Source organism: Catharus ustulatus, chromosome 8, assembly GCF_009819885.2.
Source record: "Catharus ustulatus isolate bCatUst1 chromosome 8, bCatUst1.pri.v2, whole genome shotgun sequence".
Lineage (NCBI taxonomy): Eukaryota > Metazoa > Chordata > Aves > Passeriformes > Turdidae > Catharus > Catharus ustulatus.
Window position 1 is genome coordinate 34505794 of NC_046228.1, and position 22449 is coordinate 34528242.

The window sequence follows — 22449 nt, forward strand, 5'->3', positions numbered from 1 at the left end:
AGAAATGGAGATCTCTCAGAGAGAAATGAGGATGCTTACAGGATCCCTGACCCCTGGATTGTGTGTGGAGAGGTGCATTTGCCTCCAGGGATGAGACTTGCTTGTCCTGCAAGCAGGCTATGAGGTGGAAGCTCCTTTCACTCTGCAGTGGCTACAGAGCCAGCAATGCCACTTTTGCCCCTGCAGCTCCCAGGAAGGGAGCTGGTTTCTGGTACCCACCTTTCCATCTCTGCCAGGCTTTCCAGGCTCTCCTGCTCTGCCCTGTTGCAAGAGAGGTACATTAGCAGCATTTTCTGTCCTCTGCCCTGCCATTCAGCAATGGTTTATTTTATAAACGGTGCTTCTGTTCCCACCCTCCTCGGCTGCTTGCTAGGACAGGGACAGGACTTCAAAGGGGTGGCAGGGAGCACGACAATTACACCCCACGTGTTACTTCCTCCCCGGGGCCATCTGCAGGGACTGAGGAGGAGGAAATGAGCCTGGTGTCCCCCACTGTGTGTCCAGATAGCAGCAGTGCCCAGTTCACATCCCTGCCTTCCCTCTCAATCCCCTCCCTCCCCAGAACTTCCTCCTCTCCACACATCCACATTCTCTGCAAGCCTCCTGTCCGTGGCTACCTCAGTTTCCCTAGAAGCAACAGAGGCCAAAAGAAACAGCCTATGCCCCAGAGCATGGGGAAGCATGAGGATCTGGGTTTTGGTAAGGACTTACAGGGGGTCCAACTGGCCCAGGACGTCCTGGGATTCCTTCAGGTCCGGCTGGTCCAGCAGGGCCTGGTGGACCAGGGGGCCCCGGGGGACCTTGGATTCCTGCTTGTCCTTGTTCACCCTGCAGTTTGTAAAACAAGAGTTACCAGCAGGCAGAGCAAACCCTTCACACCACCACCCTAAGGGCCCAAGGCAGGGCAGCCTGACTGAAGCAGAGGAGATAGAAGCAAGTCCCAGGTTACTGCCAGGAGAAGTTTCCAAGAGTGATGGCGAGCCGTGCTGAGGACAGGTGGGCTGCCTGGGAAGCAGGAGCCAGCACCCAGTGGTTTGCAAAGAAATCTGAGGTCACCTGGTCAGAGCTCCCTTCTAAAGGGATCTAGTGATGACAGAGCAGTCCAGAGAGACCTTTTTCTTCATTGAGCCACTCAAGTAAAATTTATGTGTCAAAGACCAACATCTCTTGAGTCTCTGAGGAGGCTTTCCAAAGCACTTGACAGTCACATGTGAAGCAAAGCCTCCCGTGACGACACTGGCGCTTCCAGGCAGAGCCAGTGTCTTACCTCAGCCTGTTTTTCCCCCATACTATATTTGTTGGACAACACTCCCTCTGTTTTGCCAAGGACCAAAAGTAGAAATGCCACAAACCCAGAAGAAAATAACACGATCATCATGGCATTCCTGGAGCCCACCCAAGGCAGGCCCGTGTACACCAGGCAGAGCCTGTTTTTCTGAGATTTAACAAGGCAGTGCCTGCTGAGCCACCTGCCATTCTCAGCTCTCTGAAATGGAGCTGTTTGAGCCGGTTCCTCCCCAGGCCCCTCAGTAGCCACTCAGTGGCTGTGGCTCATGCCTCAGCAATGTCATCTGGCCCCAAGGACCTGGATGTGGCACCGAGCGGCACGGAGGAGACAGTGGGTTGGAAGCACCACGTTTGAATACCAGACTGCTGATCTATAATTGATGAATCCAGCGAGCTCCCAGGGCACTGTGGCACCCGTGCTAAGCTGTTCGCTTGTTAGGCTCACCTCCCTAGATAAAACACCACGACAGATCGCTGCTAGTGATGAGAGTTAATCTGAAAAACTTTCCTTGGTGGATCCATAGGAAGCTAGAAACCAAGCGTGGCTGTTTCTCAGTGGGTGTGCAGTTGGGTCTCTGCTGCATTTATCCTCTCTACAGCTTTATACACTGGAGGAAAATGCATGAAATCCGTCCCCTGCGTTCCTACCAAGTGCGCTGTTTATCCTGGCTGCCTTTATTAAAACATGCAGATACAGGGATGTTTGCTTTATTTAGAATGATAAATGAAAGTAATAAGCTGCAAATTTCATCCTTTCTGCCATGAGCTCTATTTAAAAAAAAATTTCCACCACGTGGGCCAGGCTCACGAGAAGCTGGGTCATATGTGGAGCGACAGCCCTTTTCCTGTTCCTCACCACCCAAGCCGCAGCCCACGCTGGGAAGCCTGCTGGGCCAAGCACGAGGGGTGCCCTTGCTTCTCCCCATTTTTGAAGTTCATCTTCATTCATCCTGTGGCCCTTGCAAGGGAATGCAGGTTCTTCTCTAGGCTTCCTTATCCTCCATACTCAGTGCTATTCAACTGTCCTTGTAAGCGGTCTCATAGCTTTTAAATAGGGAAGGTAATTTGGATCTAATGAAGATGTTGGGAGGACACTGCAATATATTTCTAGGTGTCCTCTTGCCTTGACCTGTCGTTCCAGCTTCAAAGACTTTCCTCCCACTGCATCTTACAACACCCCCAGCATGGGTGCACCACAGGAAGGCAAAGGGGTTTTTGCCCATCTCACTTTGGCTCTCCCTCCTCTCTTCCCACCTCAGCTGCTCTCTGCCAGCCCAGTCCACGCCCCAAATTTAGGGCACTGAAATGCAGCATGGTGCTGGAATGGGGTGCTGGTAGGGGACAGGGAGCTGGGCAGAGCAGGAGCCCTGCCCCAGCACATGGAGTGGCTGGAAGGAGCTCACCCAAAATCCCTTTTGCATCACCCTCACTTTGCCGCCTTGGGCACAGCAGGCTTTGTCTAGGCAGCGCCCATGCTTGCAGATCCCTAAACACACAGTGTTATTACCACATCGTTACAGTCTCATTAATGTGCTCAGCACAAAGGACCCCCACAGAGCTAAATGGGAGATCAGGTGTCATTTTCCTCAGTTGTCATTCTGTATTTTTAGCTGTCGACTGGAACTATTTTTCAGTTTTTTTAAATACCAGCCAGCCACCCTGACTCTACCCCAGCAATGCTTGCTTAGCCTCCTCACGGAGGACCCCACTCAGCCCATGCCTGGATAAGCCCTAGCCTTGGGCAAAGCACTCCTGCTGCTGTGCTCAGAGTTACAGCAGGATTTTCCTCCCTTCCAGGCGCTCGTGCTAACATCCATTTTGCAGCCTCACTACTTTCCTTAGCTGGGCTCCTGGAATTGCCTGGTGCTGGCACATCTGGAGGAGCAGACCAGACCCTGTTGCATTTAAAGGATGAACACGGCAAAGGCAAAACAGATCACAGCAAAACTCTCCGGTGAAGTTTTCCTCTGCAGACAGAGGGAATTTGCAGCCCAGGCTGACGACAGGATGTAGGGCAGCTATTCAAGTTTCCCACTTCATCCTGGAGAGGAACTTCAGCTTTCAAAGCCCTCCCAAGAGGTTAGTCCTTGGCCTGGTTCTCCAGACTGTCACTTTGAAGGGCAAGCAGCGCAATCCATGGGGCTCTGTGTGGTGCGAATGCTGAATCGATAGAAACCAAACTGAAACCACAGGCTCAAGTGGCAAAGTCAGGATTTGCCCAGCACCAGGCACCTCATGGTAAAGGTCTCCTGCATCCTGCAGAGCATCCAAGCTCCCTGCTAGCATCCGACTGTCTAGACAGGCAGCAGGGTGACAAAACCCAGCCACTTAATAGAGAGTGCCCAGCACACTTCAGCGGGGTAATTGCAGCAGTTTGTCCACACAGGAAAGCTAATCCCAATGGATGCGATGAGGGAGCATAAAGTGGGCTCATTAAAAGCCACATGAACTCTGAACTATGGACACTCTAATTCACTATTCATATGTCCGTAATTCACTTTATGAATTCATTCCCAAAATAAACTGAACATGAATTATGGCCCTGGAAACCAAAATAAACGTGTTTACACAAAGATTTAATGCGATCTAATGAAACCATTCTAAGAGCTTATTTAAACACATTTCCCCAAGTGCCTCAGACTAGACTAGCCCTTAGAAGAAGCGTTTGCCTATTCATTCATCTCAGTTAAATTTCACAGACATTAGATGTATTTCAGCAAGAGGCTTCCAACCTCTTCTGGAGATTGAATATGCAGGAACTGACTCCTTAAGGGAGGAGGCTGCTTGTCGACAGCCCCAAGAACAGTTTCATGGCCCATTTCTCTTCGTTCAAAAAACTGGCTTCGCTGCATTTCTTTTTAGCAACATTATCACATCAAAGATTTCCTCCGCTTTAAAGAAAGTCCCTCAGCTCTGCCTGAAACTCTTGGAAAGCCCTCTGTAGGGGAAGAAAGACAGGTAGCAAGCTGATTAACTGCAAGCATTGGGATAAGCTCAGAAACAGGCAACAAGGAGGAGAAGTCTACCTGGAAAGTGCGTCTCTTTATGACCGGAGGTGGAGCCAGCCGCACGGAATTGAGGAGAGGCAACAGCTGAAGAAGATCAAACCAGAAGGTCGCAGGGCAAAGGAGGCCATTAGGGCACGGAGAGTCAGAGAGCAGCCAGGGGAGAGAACAGAGTGGAGGGGAACAGAGAGATTGCCGTGAAAATGAAGCCTGGTGTGAGAGCAGGGTGGGTACCTGCTGGCAGACCTCTGAGCTCCTCCGTGCTGCTTTGCTCACAGAGACACCCAGCAGGTGCCAGCCTAGCAGGTGTGGGGTGCCCACTCACCATCCCTGTGCTCCCAGTGCACAGAGCATCCACAGCTTCCTCTGCTCGGAGACAGAACCTACCCAGGGGACTTCTGACTCAGCTCTGCTGATCTCCTAAGGAAGTGCTCACTGCAAGACATCCCTCAGTGGCTCTGCTAGCGATGGGACTGTTTCTCTAAACTTCTCATCATCATCAGATTTGGGGCAATATCAGAATTACAATTTTCTCCAAGTTTTCCAAGTGCAGTTTTCTAGTTCTCTTACAAGAAACACAGCATTATCTCCAGGTGTGGAAGTGAGTGGAGAAAGGCTGGCTGGGGTCAGCACAGAGGTCCTGGCCTTGTTCACTTAACTTGGCAGACACATCCACCACAGCCAAGGGAGAAGACCAAGCCTTGGAGCTGGATGCCAAAGCAGGCATTGCCTTGGCAGCCTGTGCTTTGTTTTTCCTTGCTCAACAGTATCATCACCTTCTGACTGCTTATAGCCAGGAATGCTGCCTTAGGGCACAAAGCTGACCCGGACACACAGAAATCAAATGCACTAAAGCTCATGAGCATTTGTTCATCCTTTTGCTGTATCCAGTTTCCACTTGTGCGCACGCTGCTGTCAGCCTGGCACCCACCATGCCGGCTCCAGGCCCAGGAATGCTGCTCTGGCCTGATCCACTTTCCTGTTCCTGTCAGTTTTCCATTGAAGCTGCTCTTGGTTTACATAGGAAGAAGTGAGAGAACCTTTTTGTGCTTGGGCACAAAAACGTGCCCATGTGTGACATTCCCCCACGTGAGCTGTGCCCTCAGATCCCAGAGGTGTGCCTGCAGGTGTCCCATCACAGAAACCATACACTTCCAAGCAGCACACTTTATTCCCTTTAAACATTGTCCTTCATGTGTGCAGTGTAAGCAAGGACCCAGTCCTGTTGCAAAGAGAAGTGGCAACCCAATTTTGCAGCATCATGATCAGGTGGTTGTGTTCAAATGCACTGATCCAGACAGCCACAAGCTATTGCTCCAAAAGCAATGCTGCCGGAAATTCAGCTAGGCTGATTTTACCCAAAGGCAAACCTTCCCTTTCTAAAATACAGTGCAGGAGGCCCCTTAGCTCAGGAAAGCCAGCTAAGCCTGCTTTGCCTGGCTGCTCAAGTGCTGAAGGGTATCTGAAATATTATACAGCTTACAGGGAAGCTGAGGGAGGATGCTGGAAAGGATAAGGAGGAAAATGGAGTGAACCAGTCCGAAAACAGGCCAGACAAGACCCTACAATGGATTCGGGTGCAAGTGGGAGAGTTTAAAGAAATCTGAAGTCACTTCCACCCAGCTCCTGCCCTGCCCCCTCTGTGTTCCAACGGGAAGCTTTCTCAGAAGGCAGCATGCAAAATTGGATCTGCACCCTGGAGCCTTTGCACCAGAACTGGGTCCCTCCAGAGTGCTCCCCACAAACCTTCAGCGTAAGGATCTGGTTAGAGCGCAGGGCTGCAAGTGTGGTGCTTAGGTACTCCTGGGGAACAGTGAACACACACGAGACAAACGGGGTCAGTGAGACAAACAGCATTTCTGGGAGCAAACACACAGCATGGCTGCTCCCTCCATTCCCCTGAGTGGCAGCAGCTTGAGGGGCTCTCTCACCCTGAATGGGCAGCCCCAATGCATGGGCTCATCCCTCACAGCAGCACAGGCCACACACACTCATACAGACAAAAAATTAGCAAACTACAAAAAGAGCCAAAGCACATATCCTAACTTTGCACTTCCTTCCTAAGAAAACAAATATATGAAACAAAACTGAAACAACATGCCCGGTTTGTCAGGATGCTGGTTTTCATTTCCTCACCCACAACATCTGACAAAAAACCTTATCAAATAGAAAAGCAAGAACAAATTGCAATTCGGTCAGCAGCGTCACATTTTTGCAACAAGGCCCATCCTAAATTTCACTCAGGGAGGAAAGAAAGAGAGCTGCACCTCTGCTGGTTGGTCTGTGCCTCTGAACTTGCAGCTCAGGACAGCCTGTCCTCGAGTTGATCTGAGGACAGTCACCCTTCCCGTGAGCATGTCTCAGCCTTGAACAACTCACAGCCTTTTTATAATGTTGAGCTTGGGGCCTCATGAGACCAAAAGTATCTCCATGAGACACAGGGAGACACTGGCAGGATGTGAGGCTTTGTACCCCCCCCTTTTCCCACTGTCACAGCCCTGCAGCTCATCAGTCACCCCACAACCGTGGCCCACCAAACCAGTGTGCCTCTGCCCCCAGGCTATTTCCAGGGATGCACCAGCTCCCTTCCCAGTGCTGCTTTTCACCTTGAGCACTGGGGACAGCCAGAGCCAAGGGCTGTAACAGGAACTCAGGACACTGCTCCGGTGACCAGTGCTGTTGGCTTCTTTTTAACATAACAATCTAGTGAGCCGGCTCACTAAATAAACACAGCTGACCGGCTGTTATTGCACGGGGCACTGGCACTCACCCACGGCCCCTTCTCCCTTGCTGCCAGCCCAGCTCTCTCTCCAGTGGCTCTGCTGCTCCAACACTGCTCCCTCCGGGCCAGGGACCAGAGCCCAGCTGATTATCCAGAGGCCCATCAAAAATAAACAGAAAGCTCTTAAGCTTGTCTCCCTGTACACCCAGATTACAAATTCCAGCCACTTCACATGATGTCGTTCCAATGCATTTCCAGTGGATTTTCAGCACTCTGGTTGTTTTTAGAACTGGTTAAATCCCCTCAAACCCCACGATGTTCTCTCTCCACTCTTGGCTGCAGCACATGCTGGCCAGGCCAAGATGAAGGGGCAGGTGGAGCAACATCCTGGCTTTCATTAAACAATTGCTGGCATCAACCCTCCCCGCTCAGCCTCTTCCTTGCAGGCTTGGGGACCAGCATGGGGACCACACATGGCCAGGGGGTGCAGGGTTACCCTCAGGCAGGGAGCACAACCCTTCCCCTTGTCTCTATGCAGTGAGGGAAGGAGAAGAAAAAGGGAAGAATGATGACAGAGTTTTCCCCAGGTCTTCAAACCCCTCACTGCTCCCGGCTACAGAACCAGAGCAGAGGCTGTGGAAGCAGCACAGAGCCAGTGCAGCAGCTCAAGGCGTGGGTGAATCCCCGGGTTTCACTGGGTTTTGGGGTGAGGACAGGGACCTTCCCCTCTCCAGCACAAAGCACAGGAGGGTCTCCAGGAAGCAGAACTGACAGCGGCTATCTAGGGGTCAGCGCCGGTGGGCAGGAACAGAGCGGAGAACCCACATCCCTCCTGGAAAACCTTATCTGCTGCTTTTCTGCGAAACACATCAATCAGCCAAGCACTGCCCTGGGGGCCCAGATGACGCATCTTGCTAATGAAACGATCTCTACTTCCAACAAAAAGCCATTCAAACGAAGGGGGATTAACATGCAGGAAGGCACGGGACTGAGGATAATAACGCTAATGACTTACTCTGTGCGGGTACTCTGCACACTGACCCTGCGAAAGAAGGGGATTAAAAAGGAAAGAGTTTAAACCACAAACAGAGGCGACCGAAATAGGCACGCAGGGTCAGATCCAGAAGGTGTAAATCATTGTGACTGTATCAAACTCAGTGCGGTTATGCCAATTTGCACCCGATAAGCACCGTGCCTCCTGTCCCCATCCCCTGAGCCCTCTGCTCCTGGGATGCCTCACTCACAGTCAGATCAAGCAGCACCAAGTCCCTTCCTCTCTTTTAATTTTTAACAAGGCCCCCACTGAAATTACCTTCTCTCCTTTTTGTCCTGGGGGTCCCTACAAAAGAAAAGTGATCAAGAAAGGTCTCAGTCAATTAAGGAGTTCAGTGAATGCAAGGGAACAGGGATTAGGGGGAGAGATGGGATAGGGATGAGATACTTACAGGTTGTCCCCTGGGACCTGTAGCACCCTTTAAAGAAACACAGAATTTAACATTTAACATTAACATTTTCCATTTACAGTGACAAAAACACAGCGTATGGAGTAGGTGAAAAATTGAGCTTTTAAAAACAACTGTGAAGAAAATTCCCAAGAGAGATCCGGGTTCCCTTTATTGCTCTGGAGGAGCGAAAATGCACACATGCTCTGGCTGCACCACGGGGGGGAAATATTAAAAGGAGAGGGGGAAAAATCATCGGGAAAACACACCCTTATTGTTCCCAGGACCTCAGCTGACAGTGTGTCTCCTCGGCCGACGCTCTGGGATGGAACCAGAAGCAGCCAGGACTGAAGGCTCAGCCAGGATTGTGCAACAGGGGAGTGGGGAGGGGGATCTTCAACATGTGCTTGCCAGAGGGCTTTACTGACACTCAGGCTCAGAAAACAGAATTACAGAATTAGCAGAGGAAAACATTCAACACTTCAGTGAGCGAAGGTGACTACATAGCTTCTCTCTTGACATGCTCATGTTTGGGATTTCATCATCAGAGATGTCAAGAGGAACAAGACAGCATTTGGGCTTCCATAAAGTGCAGTCCAAGTTTATCATTTTCAACCAAAAGCATTTTAGTATGATGCACATATGAAACAGAGCTTCAAGGGGCGGGGCAGGCAACCGCATTTAATACAAAAAATATGCTTTTTTTGGTTGTTGTTAGATAACTTGAAAGCTGCCAGATGGGTTTTCAGAAATCTTTCCATCAACTTTTACTTGTCCTGTGAGGCCAACCACGAAAAATGTCAGCTCCCAGAATATATTTAAAGAACATAATTGCTAAGTGCAAGGAAAACACATCCCATGTCTAACTAGAGAGTTGCTGTTGTGACATGATGAATGTGATAGCCATAATGCAAAAATTACAGACATGCATCCCAGCACTGCTATTATGAAGTTACAGAATTAGGGATGCAGCTAGTGCATCAGCTGAGGCAAGATTGCTACCCTGCCCATGAGCTTGTTTCCAGCTGAGGCACAGCATCATTGCAAACCAACCCACCACCCGCAGACAATATGTATTTTTACCATCTCTCCCTTCTGTCCAGGATGGCCCTGCAAAAGAAAGGAAACACACATCAGCTTTGGCCACTGCAGACTCTAGATGATGTTGATTTAACAGCTTCTGCTGAGTGAAGTGTGTGTCCACAGAGCAGCACAAGAAAGGTGCTGCTGCATCTCTCAGGGGTGAAGCTCCTCATGGCAAAAACAGGCTCCTGCTGCAGGAAATTAGAAGCCAGAGGAATGTGCTCCCAGCTCCTTCTCCATTCCAGCACTGGAGGAGTGTGGTGGGGAACATGGCTACATGGCTGCTCCATGGAGCTGTGGGTTTTATCTACACCGGGTTCATGGTGAAGTGTCTCATTTGTGCCCAACTCTCCAAAGGATGGGAAGAACTTGGGTTTCTACTGCAAATCTCTAAGGACAGCATGGAGGTCTTACAGAGGTCTGGAGGATCCTTTCCTCCTCTGCTGCAGCTCTTTTCGGCACAGCAGCAAAGAGAAGGAAGCTGTTGGCTGAGGCAGAGGGCTTATACCTCAGGGATCTGCTCTGCCTGTCTGATTCTGGGTGGGAGTGCCTGCTGAACTGCTATTTTATGGATTTACCTAAAAAGGAACAGGCCATACTCTGCCTTCCTTAATCTCCTGACTCCTGTATCTCCCCAGAAGGCATCTGTGGCATCCTCCTGGCCTGCCAACCTCCTAATTTTCTTCTAATCCATGCATGTGCATGACATTGCAAAATAATCCCCTTGAAACACACGGTGTGGCACACAGGCTGGCAGCGCAGTGGGACCTAGCAGGAGGCAGGAGAAGTTCATTGCTTACCGGTTTGCCATCCAAGCCAATAGGACCCTGAAACAAAAGAGGAAAAATGAGGAGAAATGCTTTCCCCAGGGTGTCTGTCCATCTGCTGTGCCCCAAGAAGCACCACATGCCACGAGACTGCATGGGCTGGGGTGACCTGAGGTGACTCCCTGCCCTCCTGTCCAGTCCTGGCAGGTCCCTGGCCCACTGAGTACTAGCCCAGATTTCAGACTGCTTCAGCTCACTGTCAGCACATTTCAGCAGCAATGCCGGACACAGGAATAGAAGGAAGGAGGGATTCATAGGCAGTTTGCAAAAAAAAAAAAATCTCAGAATTTAAAATTTTACAGTGTTGGGTAAACTAGTAGAGTATTAGCAGTTTACTCAAGATTTTGATCTAAAAGGGCACCCACCTTTGGGGGTAGAGGAATTTTTGCAAATGACAGAATAATAAAAGTGTCCCAGAGAAGAAGTGACATACAGCTCAGCACATGCTGAAGGTACTGTTTGACGAGAAACAGGCCCTGCAGAGCTGTCCCACCCAGCACTTTCTCACGAGCTGCGCCGATTTGTTTTCTGCTCCTCCAAAAACCAAAGACCACGAGGGCCTGGAGAGATCTGCTTCTCCTCAGCCCAGGGGCAGCTCACAGCCCCCCTTCTCACCACGGGCAGAGCCACAGACAGCTCAGGGCCTGCCAATTCCTCCCGTTTTCCAGGCATGAGAGTCTCCCCCGCAGACCTGCTCTGGCACATCCAGTGTCCTGGAGCAGCAGCTGAGCTGCCTGGCAGGAGCAGGGATCTGGGGGGTGGTGGTGCTTGCCTCAGGCTTCCTAGCTGTCCAGGGTAAATGCACATGAATAAACAGCAACTGTTCGAGCTCTTCAGCAGCCTCAGTGCTTCAGAGAGTGCTGCCAGCAACTGTTGGATTGAAATTAAATTTGCTTTGTCCTCTCCTGGGCATAATCTCTGCTCCCTTGTAACTGTGCTGGAGAAGAATTCCCCTTCATGTCTTATGTCCTTTCCCTTTGGCATGACCAGGGTGTTCAGCCTAGCACAGTCCCCAGCTGACCCTCAACAGGCAGCTGGATCCCAGGCACTTGCTGCTATTGGAGTATCACCTTAAAGCTCAATTAAAGTTGGAATTTCCCCTACCTAGGGGTTGTTTTCTTTGTTTGGGATAGGGGTATTAGGATGGTTTTCTTTTACCAAACAGATCTGGCTTTAAATATGTTATTTTAACACTTGGGGCTTTTTTTTTAAATTAATTTCCTTTCAGAGTTGTGCGGGTTGGTTTGGTTTTTTTGGTTTCTTTTTTCTCCCTAAGTATCGTTTAAAAGGAAAAAAAAAAAGAGGAAGAAGAAAAACAAATGAAGAAAAAACTGCTTTTTCCAGTGATATCAGATCAGGTCATTGGTTTCAGGAAGAAATGATGAGATACAGCAAGCACTTATGAGGCTTCCTAGTAATATCACACATCCGTACCTCATAAATTAAGAGTTATACTTACCGGGAATCCAGGAAAACCTCTTGTTCCAGGCTGGCCCTGGGAAGGATGAAACAGAGACAACAGCTCAGAGGAACTGAAATGAATTTTGATGGATACTAAGTCCTCTCTACAGACCCTTTCCTCCAGCCTCTGACCAATTATCCTTCAACTCCCTGAAGAGATATCCAATTCCCCTCCAAGGGGAAAGTGTCTTGGGAAGGAGGGGAAATCTCTCCTCTCCACTCCAATTTGTTCAGGGCCAAGAAAATGCTGGAGCAGCTCCAGTTTGGATTGCAAGCAGCTTCCTTGAAGTCTCTACATTAATTAAATGGGTGTCCCTAGCCCATATGTTAGGCTTTTGGAGTATATTCCAGAGGCTGAGCTCATTTTATGGCAAATTCTTGCTGCCATAAACCTGAGATGTTTAATGCAGGGTGCTGTTCTGTGCAACACAAGCCTTGCAGGTCACTGGTGTCTAAACAGAACCATCCCTCTCCTCCTTCTCTCCTCATCTTATGTCCCAGCTCATTCATTTTCCTCACAAATAATTCTGAGGATGATTTTTTTTCCTTTTCTGTTTTCTTTTTTTGTTTTTTGGTTGGTTTTTTTTTGGTTGGTTTTTTTTTGTTTTTTGTTTGTTTGTTTGTTTTTTTATTTGGTTTTTTTTGTTGTTTTTTTTAGGTTGGTTATTTTTGTGGGTTTGTTTTGTTTTTATCCTCTCAGAGCTAAGACAAAAAGGAGAATTAGGGTGTGTGTGATGAAAGGAACATGAGCACCAAGACTTTCCCCTCGCCCCTTCCTGCCATGGCTACCAGTTTGGGATCAGGTACAGCAAACACTGGCTTGGGATGTGCTTGGCAGCTTCTTCATCCCCTACTTAGGAACACCAAGAAAAGAGAAAATATCCTGGCTGTTAATTTTTCAGAGTTCTTCAATTTTTGGGGCCTGTGACATCCCAGGTCACGGTTATTGCAGCTTTGTTGGTATCCAGGAAAGATATTGCTTCACTTAAGGATTTTGCAGTCTGTTTCCCAAAAAAAGCAGAGGGACTCAGTGAAGGTTTAACCTTGCAGAGGATGGGCCCCAATAGGCTCTTTGCAGGGTTTAGGGATGCCCCCACCACAAAATCCCTCACGTCGCACTAAGAGTTCTGGTTTTGTACACAGCGCTAACAGGACCTACTCACATTTGCACTGCTTCTTCAGTTCTGCAAAGTTGAATTTGGTCAGCTCTGCTTTGCAAGATACACACAAAACCACCTGGCCCTGTTGGCCAGTGACCAGAAGGGAAGATAGGCCATAAATTAAAGGATCTGTCCACCGCTGGCTTCTGAAAAGGCAAGAAGCAAGAAGAGCCCAGCCAGAATTCATTAATTTTGGTTCCCTGCTGGACACCTCCCTGACAAAAAGTGCTAAAAAAAGAATTAGGGAGAAAAACCTGGAAGTGGTGCAATTTGGCTTCCTCTGTAGACTACAGACTGTTGCCTCTCTCTCCTTGGAGGACAGCAGAATGATTTGCACGGTATCACGCCAAGACAACAGTTCAGCAGCGAGCGATTCCAAGAGACTGTTTTTGTTGGGTGGCTGGTTTTCCTTGTCTCCTTTTTAAAATGTTGATTGCATGAAGTATGTCATCCTGGGAGCTGCCAAATCATGGAGACCGTCTGTTTCTGCCACTATCGGCGCACTGTCCCTCTCTGGCCAGGAGTTAAGCAGCTCTGAGCTCAAGCAAAAACTTCCACCTCCAAACAAAAATCTGGAAACTATTTGTCATCCCACATCTTTCCGAGTGGCCCCTTGGCCAGGGTTTCCGTGTTTGTCTTCAGTGCTCAGCCATCCTTCTGACCTATCACCAGCTCCCCAGGAAACTGGATCATCTTCACAGTAGGCTTTGCAGGGGGAAAGTGTGGAGTTGGGCCAGTCCTGGCACCTCAGGGCTCTGACTGGTGTAGGCAAAACCCCATTTTAGATACCATTTGCCATCTAATTTTTCTGCTGCTTTAAAGACGCAACATGTTCTGCACTTTCCCAAACAGCAGCAAAGGCAGCAGCACCAAAGCAGACAAAACTGCCCTGCAGCCCAGGCATGTGTCCTTCAAGAAAACTGTCTCCTTTGCAGGACCTGCACGGACAGAACTGATGGCTTTTCTCTCTGATTGCTATAATTACTCTGTTCAGAAGGCTGACAGCCAGAGCTTGTGGGAAACAGCAAAAGCAACAGGGCATTTACCCTCCAAAATCTGCTGTCTGTGGAGCAGGGTGGTCTTGCTCAGACTTTGGCTTGAGAGACTTGCCAGCCCTTCTTCCTTGCCTGGACACGTGGCCAGGGACCATCTGCTAGGCATAAAACACTTGGGGAGACCCATTTGGGTCCTGGGCTTTGGTTCTGTTGCTCCTCAAACTCCAGCATCCCCGGCAGGTGGGCCTGGGGACCGGCAAAGCTGTTCTTTATTAGAAACACTTGTCATGGGGCTTTTGGGAAGTTAATTGGAAAGCCAGATGTAGCCAAGTGTTTGCACTGCTTGGGTCTCTCTCACTTGACCTCTGCCATGAAACAAAGGTTGCCAGCAGCCCATCCTCTCTGCAGGTCAAGGACAGTGCTCTTCACAGGTTAATCAGAATCGGAAGTGCCCACTGGGAGGGAGAGAATTGAATCTCCAGGTCTTTTTGCATGGAAATCTCCGGTGGAGGCTGTGCAGGGATGGAGCAGAGAGGTCTGGCACAAAAGCAGAGACGCGATGGCTGAACCACAGTGCGAGAAGCACCCAGCATTTAGGGCACATAAAGCCCTCATCTTGGCCTTTTTTTATGACCCTGTCCTTGCAATAAGTTTTGTCTGGCTGATTCCTTGCACCTTGTAGAGATGTTTTTACTGGAAGAGGGTGCAAAATCCTGCCTTTTCTCAGCCAGATGAGTGGTGACAAAGAGCTTCCAAGATTCTGGGCACAGGACAAAGGCCTCTGAGCTACCCTTTGTCTGTGTGAGCTCCTCAGTCGCAGCCTTAGCTCCGATCCTGCTCTTTGGTAAAACCAGGGGGCCTGTGCCCTGCTGATTAAACCAAAGGCTGAAATCAGCCAGGCGAAGGGCAAATTTTCTCCAAAAGTGATAGCAGCCCCATTGAAAAAAGGAAATATGCTCCTTCCTTTTAAATGCAGGAATTTGGTTTCCTTGCCAAGGGAAGGCTTCCTCATTTGTTCTGGAATATGAGCTATAATTTCATTATATATAGTATATAATAGCAGTATAAAACCAAGGCTGGCTCAGCATGGGAACCACATTATACAGGGTTTTTGCTCTTTCCAGCTGATGCTGAGTCTTAAAGCCCCTCCTAAGTCTTTCCCAGTAACTTGCCCACATCCTGCATCAGACAAAAATAGAGAGAAGCCACTTACGGGTGGACCGCGGGGTCCAATGATAGACATGCCAGCTTCTCCTGGAGCACCCTGCAGAGAGACACAGCAGAGGAAAAGGGGTGAGAACAGGAGGGGAAAACACAAAGACAGCTATATTCCTGTCAGGACTGGGGTTAAGTGAGGGTGCCTTAGGTGTGAGATCTTCAGGGCTTATGGGGCAGCTGCTGTTCTGGCCTCCCACAGCTCCTGCCTGACACTTTGGGAAAAAATACGTCCTTGAGAGCTGCTCAGATGGGCCAGAAAATGGAAGCTGCACAGCAAGGAGAAGTATAAACACATAAAACACTTTCTGGCAAAACAGAGGTTCTGCCCCATTGCAAGTGTGAAAGATGGCCTGAAACTTTTTCTGTTTCCTTCCTGCGAGTTCCAGGAGGATCGTGTCCTACAAAAGAAAGAAAAAGAGGGATGTGCTGGGGTCCAGGGAAATGGGAGCTGCAGGCAGCTCATTTGGTTGCCCCCAGAAATGCCTCGCTTGCATACTTCTCAAACTCAGTTGAGATGTGGATGAAAACAAAGCAAAGTGCTTGCTGGAAGAGGAAACAGCTGCCTCTCCAACTCCTAGCCACCCACAGCGTGTGATGGGCAGGACATGTCACTCTCTTTGGAAACATGGTGTATTCCTAAGAGGCAGCTCCAGAAGTGCCCAGGGCTGAGGAGCTTTGGGATGGAGCATCCCATAAACCAAGCAGCCTGTAAGAAAGCAAAGTACTCTGCAAAACAAAGCTATGGACTGCCAAAGACTTCAGGCTCTCACGGAGGGCTTCGGGGAAGCAGTGGAAATTAGGAGTGCTTTTTTTCCCATTGTCTGTTTGTATCTATCAGCTGTCCCTTCATGAAAACTTTGGCCAGAAACAAAAGCAAGGATATACAGAAAAAAGCTTCGGGTGGGAAATTCTGGTCTGTTGGATAATGTTGGTTGGCTCCAAAGAGCAAAGAGTGAACACAAGGAAGAAGACTCTCTATCCTACTTTACCCTTCCTTGTTGTGTTTTTCTCTCTATCTAATAGGTATGGTACTATAGATGACCCTCCTTGTCAGGTGAATATCCATACCTTTCTTAATTTATGCATATTGTTACTCAGATTTTCAGGAATCCCAAACACCTCAATTTCCCTGCTCTCACAGGTGGGAGGTACTCACAGCTCTGGGAAAAACATACCAACACTAAAATGCCAAACACTTCAAAATAGTAGGACTGCTTTGTAAACCAGTACTTCTTTGTGGGTACAAATCCCAACTCACTGTGTGGCAAAGTCTGTGAGATGGTGTCCCACAGACTTAAACTCTTAAACTACACTGCCAGCTTTCCTCAGGAGGAAGAGGTCCCACTGTGTCAGAAATGCCACTTTTATTCCTTGCTCCCACCTGCACCAGGGATCAGGCTAACCTAGAGGAGAGCTGCAGGTTGCTTGGGGCAAGCAGAGCTGCCAGAGGGGGAGAAAGTCAATGGTTAAAATCCAGGAAGCCTTGAGGGAAGCCCTGCATGTGCCCACTGGCTCTTATGCTGTTAGTAAATTGTCATATAAACAAGAAACACAGCATCTTTGGAGGCTGACTGGCCTGGAAGGAATTTGGGAAACATACTTGCAGTGACACGGGAGATGGGGCAGCCCAGGGGTGTGGAAGCCCAAAGCTGGCTGCAGTGGCCATGACTGTGATGGGGAAGCTTGGGATGGCCCTAGAAGAGGACAAGTTTGGGGGTGCTACAGGCTACAAGGGGCTGACTCACCTTCTCTCCAGACTGCCCTTTTAGTCCCTGGGTCAGTGGCAGCCGTCACAGCCACATGCAAGAGGGTGCAGGGAAGAGAGAGAGAAAGGGAAAGAGAGACAAACACAGGCGTCAGCGGCAAAGGCACACTCTCCCACCCCCCAACCCTGGCTATGGGGCTGGGGTGAGCAGGGTGGCCTCAGCCTCTTCCCCATCCTCACCACGGGATGCCTGAGCAAGGAGCAGCTCCAAAATACAGCGCTCAGCCAGGCAGGGGATGGCTCCCTTTGCTCAGGACAGAGTTATTTGGAAGGAGCAGTTGCCAGTGGCAAGCAGGGGTGCATGTTAGCAAACCCAGGGTTAGCAAGCCCAGCTGGCACATGAAGTGGCAGCAGGAGACACCCAAACAGGGGGGTGCTGAACCAGAGGAGGGCCTGGAGAGTACAGCAGGTGAAATGGAAACACCTCCCCAGCATGTATGTGGCTTGCAGGACTGGTCACCCTGCTGAGACCAGGGGTGATGTGGGGCTCAGGGAGAGTAGTTTAGCTCAAAGGGACAAGGGTTGTCCTGAAAGCCACCCTCCCCCAGCCCCAAATCCTAGGGGTTGGAAGAGAATGGGAAAGACAAGGCACACAAAAGAGGTGGCTTGACTTACCGGCCGCCCAGGGATTCCCATCGCACCTTTGTCCCCCTGGCAAAAAATCAGAGGGAATTAGTAACTGGCCAAAAGCAAGGTTATAAAACAGCACAAATGAACTAAGCCACAGCAGCAGCTTCACACTGTGGTGCAAGTGTCCAGGGATTTTGAGAGGGAGAAAGTTAAAGAGCAGAGTGTGTTTGTGTGTGCCCAAACCTGTCTTTAGAATGTGTGACCCACCAGTCCATTTCCACATATGACAAACCCACACATCTCACAACAGAAATTACATACAGCAATTTAGGCAGCAAAAGGAAGACGGAGTCTCCAATCAAACAAAGTACAATCCCTATTTCCAACACTTCATAAAATCCAGGTCCTGGGAACTGGCTTCCTGCAGTGGCCAACTGTCACGTTTTTCTCTGTCTTGACCAAAGTCATCTGGGTGTTAGTTTTTTATTTATAGAGTTATCACTTTAAAACACAATTCTCCTAGACTTGAAAATACTGTCCTGTCCAGAGGCAAGAGAAAAATGTGAGAACACAAGCTGACACAGGAAAAAGCACGTCTGGCAGAAGACATATGAGCAGCTGTTTTCAGTGTCCTCTACCCCTTTGAGATACTTCCCAGTGCATTGTCAGCATGTGAGTGATCCTAACAGTGGTTTTGGGAAGGACTTTGGGTCAGGTGACACTGGACAGAGCCTGGTAAACACATGAACATAGGACCAGTGACAATTTTCTTCACTCACTTACCTACAAGGCAGTTGGCTGCCTCTTACAGCTAAATTGTAACTATGCAATTAAAAAAAAAAAAAAATTATCCCCTCTGCATTCCTGGTCACCAAAACTGAAGGCTGTGCAGATCTGGAAGATAGCAGCTCATTGCTAAAGGATCTTGATTATGGCTTCAGCAGTCATGTAGCTTTTGCTCTGTATTTTGCAAAAATGACGTGATAATAATCCCTCAGTTCTGTTTCCAGCGATGTTTGGGGTTTCCTTATGTAAAAGAGAATGTTCCTGCCCCTGGCTGACTGTGTCTGCAGACATAAACCTGGTTTTCTGGTTTCTGCAGCTGGAGACACCAGCCCCATTGGTGCCACCTCTTCATGCCTCCCCACACGTTCGGTCCCAGCGCGTGTGAACATAATAGGAAATCTCTGGAAGGGACAGACACTTAGCTCTGTTTGTTCTTCTGGGTGTACACAAAGGCTGTGTATCCCAAACTCAAACATTATTGCTTGGGATCAAACCCTTCCCTGGTGGAAGTTCAGCCACTTCCCTCTGCAGAGTTGGGGGGGTGCTGTTTGGTATGGGAGGCATTCCTTCCCATGCAGCATATGTTGTGATAAATTGAAGTGCTATATACACTTTGCAAAAACCCTATTTTCAGATGGATGAAACCCTAAACAGCTGCTTGATTTTAAGTTTTCTCGAGGATGTATTATGTGAAGCTGCTTTCTTCCAGGGTTTTAGGTGGGTTCTCAGCCCTGCTAATATTTGCCTATCTCCATGTGCCAGCAAGTGAGTGGAACTCCCGGTGTCGGCATCTGGCCCTGGGATTATTTTGTGGCTGCTGGAAAACATAATGCTGAGCTTTCCTCTGCTTTTAGTCCCTTAAATGCTGCTTTCCTCCAGAGCTGAGCCCAGGCTGCGTGGCTTTTGAGGTAAAAGCTGAATTTGCTTCTTCTGTCTCTGCCGTGGCTGTGAAGAGCCCAAGGCGGGGGCTGAGCTGTGTCAGGTCTCTGCTGTGAGTACCTGCAGTGGTACATGACTGCATTGTGTCTGGTATGTGGCTGTGCAGAGTCACAGCCCCCCAAGCAATAGCAGCAAAGGGGGAGCTCCTGGTAAGACAGCAAATAAATGCCAGATGTTTATAAGGAAAGGTTGTCTGTGACAGGGAGTCAGCAAAGAGCGCTCGTGGGTGGATAATACCGTGCAGGTTGGGTACAAAGTCATGAAAAGCTGCCTGAAGCTCCCACATCAGAGTTAAAAGAGCATGAAAGGCACCCAGCAGCCTCTGTCCTGAGTCAGGGGAGAGCCAGCAGCACAGTTTGCATTTCCTTCACTGGGAAACTGCCTGTTACGGCTCGTGCAGTCTCCAGGTGAGCCGCAGCCTGGGGAGCAGGGAACCACCACCAGGAAATCATGCTGCTCTAATTCCAAAACCCACGCTCCTTCCTCAGTCATGACTAACTCAGATGCAGATACTGTTGTTATGGATTTTTGCATTTGTCCCAAGGTGACTTAGGCCTTCTAAATCCTGCTGCAACTAGCAAATCCCATCAGTGAGAACACTGAACACTTTGCCTCTTCAACCAGACCCTTAAAGACATCTTCAAAAGTAGTGTTGCCCACACACAGCAGAGTCCATGAGGATTATACTACCCTTTAAGTTTGGACCTACAAAGCTCCTGTGGTCCCTACTCTGTTTGGGCCATGTCCTGTTTGCAATATTCTATTCCATGTCACGTTTTTTTATGCAAGTCTACTTTCTACCACCTCATGAATGCTGGGGGCCTCCTGATCAAAGTACTGCCAGACAGAAAGAATGAGGGGATGAAACAGAAACAGTGAAGTATTTACCAGGAGCTGGGGCCTTTCTGTGAGGCCCTGTAACAAAATACAGCAAAACAGCAAAAGCTAGCCTCAAACTCTGAAGGGAAGACGTGGAATCACATGGAATGATTTAGGAAACAGAATGGTTAAAAAAACCTCTCCACAGCTCCTTGACCATCAGCTCTGATTGCTTTGGTTTCCTAATCTCCTGCTTGTGAAGTTTTCTCTCCTTTTGGCACGACTCTACCCACAGCTCTCCACACGAGCTCTGAAGGTATCTGCAAGTCCATGGAGAACAAGCTAATTAGAGGGCTTTGACTTTCTTCCTCAGCTTCCATCTGCTAAATATTATTTTTTCATGTATGGAGTTGCTGCAGTTGCCACAGAAATGTTGCATGATCAGAAATGGGAGAGAAAATGTCCGTGAGAGGATCATTTGCTTCGGATGTGGTCCAGACAGCAAATGGACTATTGCACGATTTCATCACTTCCTTCCTTCGCCCCTTTAGTCCCAATCTCATCAAATATCTTACATGACTGCGGGCTGCCCTTGCCTTCACCAAAGCCTTGACTGACTTCAGGAATAAGGGTGGAAGGTTGGTTGGGCAAGAGAAGAACATGAAGTTCCTTTTTGCTGTTGTGGTGCTGCTCATCCATTTCCCTGGCTTTTATCCTTGTTGTCCTAAACTGCAAGCAGGGCTCAGTGCATTTCTAAGGAGTATTTCTGCCCATCTCCACACTCAAGCCAGCACCAGCACGGGGAGTTAAGCCCTGTCACACAGTGCGTTCTCTTTTGCAAGCTGGAGACAAAAACGGGACAGAGATGTAGGGTGGTCATTGCTTTGGGGTCACTATCCAGAGCAGTGTGTATGACAGTCAGCCAGGCAGGAGTCCAGGCTGTTGCTCATTAAACCATTTCCATTTCAATCACAAGAAATATGGAGAAGTGGGGGAATATTTCAGTGACATGAAGGACTCATTCGGTTCTTCAGAGCTGAACTCTTGCTCACCGTGACTGAGCTGATCTCGCTTGCCAGCTGATCAGAAACCCAAGAGGTCCTGAATGAGATGAGGGTCCTACCAGTCCAAGACAAATTCTGCTTTGGCTAAGAACACTCAGTCTGCCCAGCTTCCTCTTGTTATTTCCATTGGCTGTAGCATTCCTCAGAGCCTGCTCTAGAAGTCTGCTTGCACAGACAGGTTCAGGGGGTCGCAATAAGCCAGGATACGGTAGCGTACAATGTCAGCACTTCTCTGGTGGTCCCATGTGCTTCTGCCAGGCTTCAATCTCTCATTACAATATTAGGTTTCTAACCCTTATTGCTGTAGAGGAAGCCTGGAGCGTGCGCCTTCCTCACCCCACAAAGGCACTGGCTGCTCTCTAGAAGATGCCTGTGTTGATCTAGTGATTTCTCTCTAATTTCTCACAGCAACAGTAGAAATGCCAACACCACTACCAGTGTGGTGCCCACCTCATCCCTTTAGTGCTAACATGTGGGCTGCCCAGGCTGAAGTGGCAGAGGAGTCAGCTGCAGCTGCCTGCAGAGAGGTACTGTCCTCCCAAAAAGCTACAGCTAATGCTGAAATACATCCACTTCAGCAGCCAGTCCTGAAAGCCCCTGGGATAAGCTATCGCTGAAGTTTTGTGTGGATCAGGGTTTCCAGCTGTGAAACGCTTTCAGACCTTTTGGCCTAGGAGGTGCAACTTTTTGGAAGATTGCTGTCATTAAATAGGTCTGTGCTCATATATCTGTGGGAGTTCAGTCTATAGCATTTCAGCCTGATGAAAGGGGAAAGAAAATAGATTGTGCAGCAACTACCACTCAGAATGTCATCTGCAAACTGTTTAAGACATTTTTGCGTGAACAGACAAAAGATGACTACCGTATGTTTAACTTCTCATGTTCCTTCACACAAACCCTGAATAGTCCCTCTATTGTAACACGGGTATAAACCATTTCCTCTGGAAGGACCATGCTAGAGACAATGCAGCGTTTCTTTACAATCCTGAGAGCTTCAGGATTCAGTCTTTGCATTGCTGCTCCTGATTCACTGTGGGTCTCCTAATAGCTGCAAGAAAATTTCTGCAATAACCTAGCTATTTTCCTGAAGCCCAAATTGTCTGCGCTGAGGTTTTACATTAGCTAACATTTGAAAAGGAAGCTGTCAACACAATTTTTCCTCTGAAATTGATAGTTGCACAGCTATACTTGAAGGCCCAGCAGCTCAGCCAGCCCGGGTGAGTAGCAGGGAGCAAGTCCCTCCAGCTCAGCCCCTGCCATGTGTTTGTGATCTATCTTTCCCTTTTCTGCAAACACATCTCATTCA

At 48.9% G+C, this 22449-nt stretch overlaps 1 protein-coding gene across 6 annotated transcripts in view; it reads right to left on the minus strand.

Moving 5' to 3' along the window:
• The window catches only part of COL13A1 (collagen type XIII alpha 1 chain), an 83430-nt gene that overhangs the window by 33386 nt on the left and 27595 nt on the right, over positions 1–22449 (minus strand). For 5 of the 6 annotated variants that reach the window (XM_033066750.1, XM_033066754.1, XM_033066753.1 and 2 more), the window contains 12 exons: positions 17581–17616; positions 16946–16972; positions 15196–15246; positions 11826–11861; positions 10340–10366; positions 9540–9566; positions 8460–8486; positions 8327–8353; positions 8030–8056; positions 4314–4379; positions 712–828; positions 220–261 (listed from right to left, as the gene is read on the minus strand). In XM_033066750.1, the coding sequence (XP_032922641.1) occupies positions 220–261; positions 712–828; positions 4314–4379; positions 8030–8056; positions 8327–8353; positions 8460–8486; positions 9540–9566; positions 10340–10366; positions 11826–11861; positions 15196–15246; positions 16946–16972; positions 17581–17616 (510 nt within the window). Of the gene's footprint in view, positions 1–219; positions 262–711; positions 829–4313; positions 4380–6038; positions 6096–8029; positions 8057–8326; positions 8354–8459; positions 8487–9539; positions 9567–10339; positions 10367–11825; positions 11862–15195; positions 15247–16945; positions 16973–17580; positions 17617–22449 lie in introns of all 6 variants that reach the window. The other variant, XM_033066751.1, reaches the window with a different exon arrangement.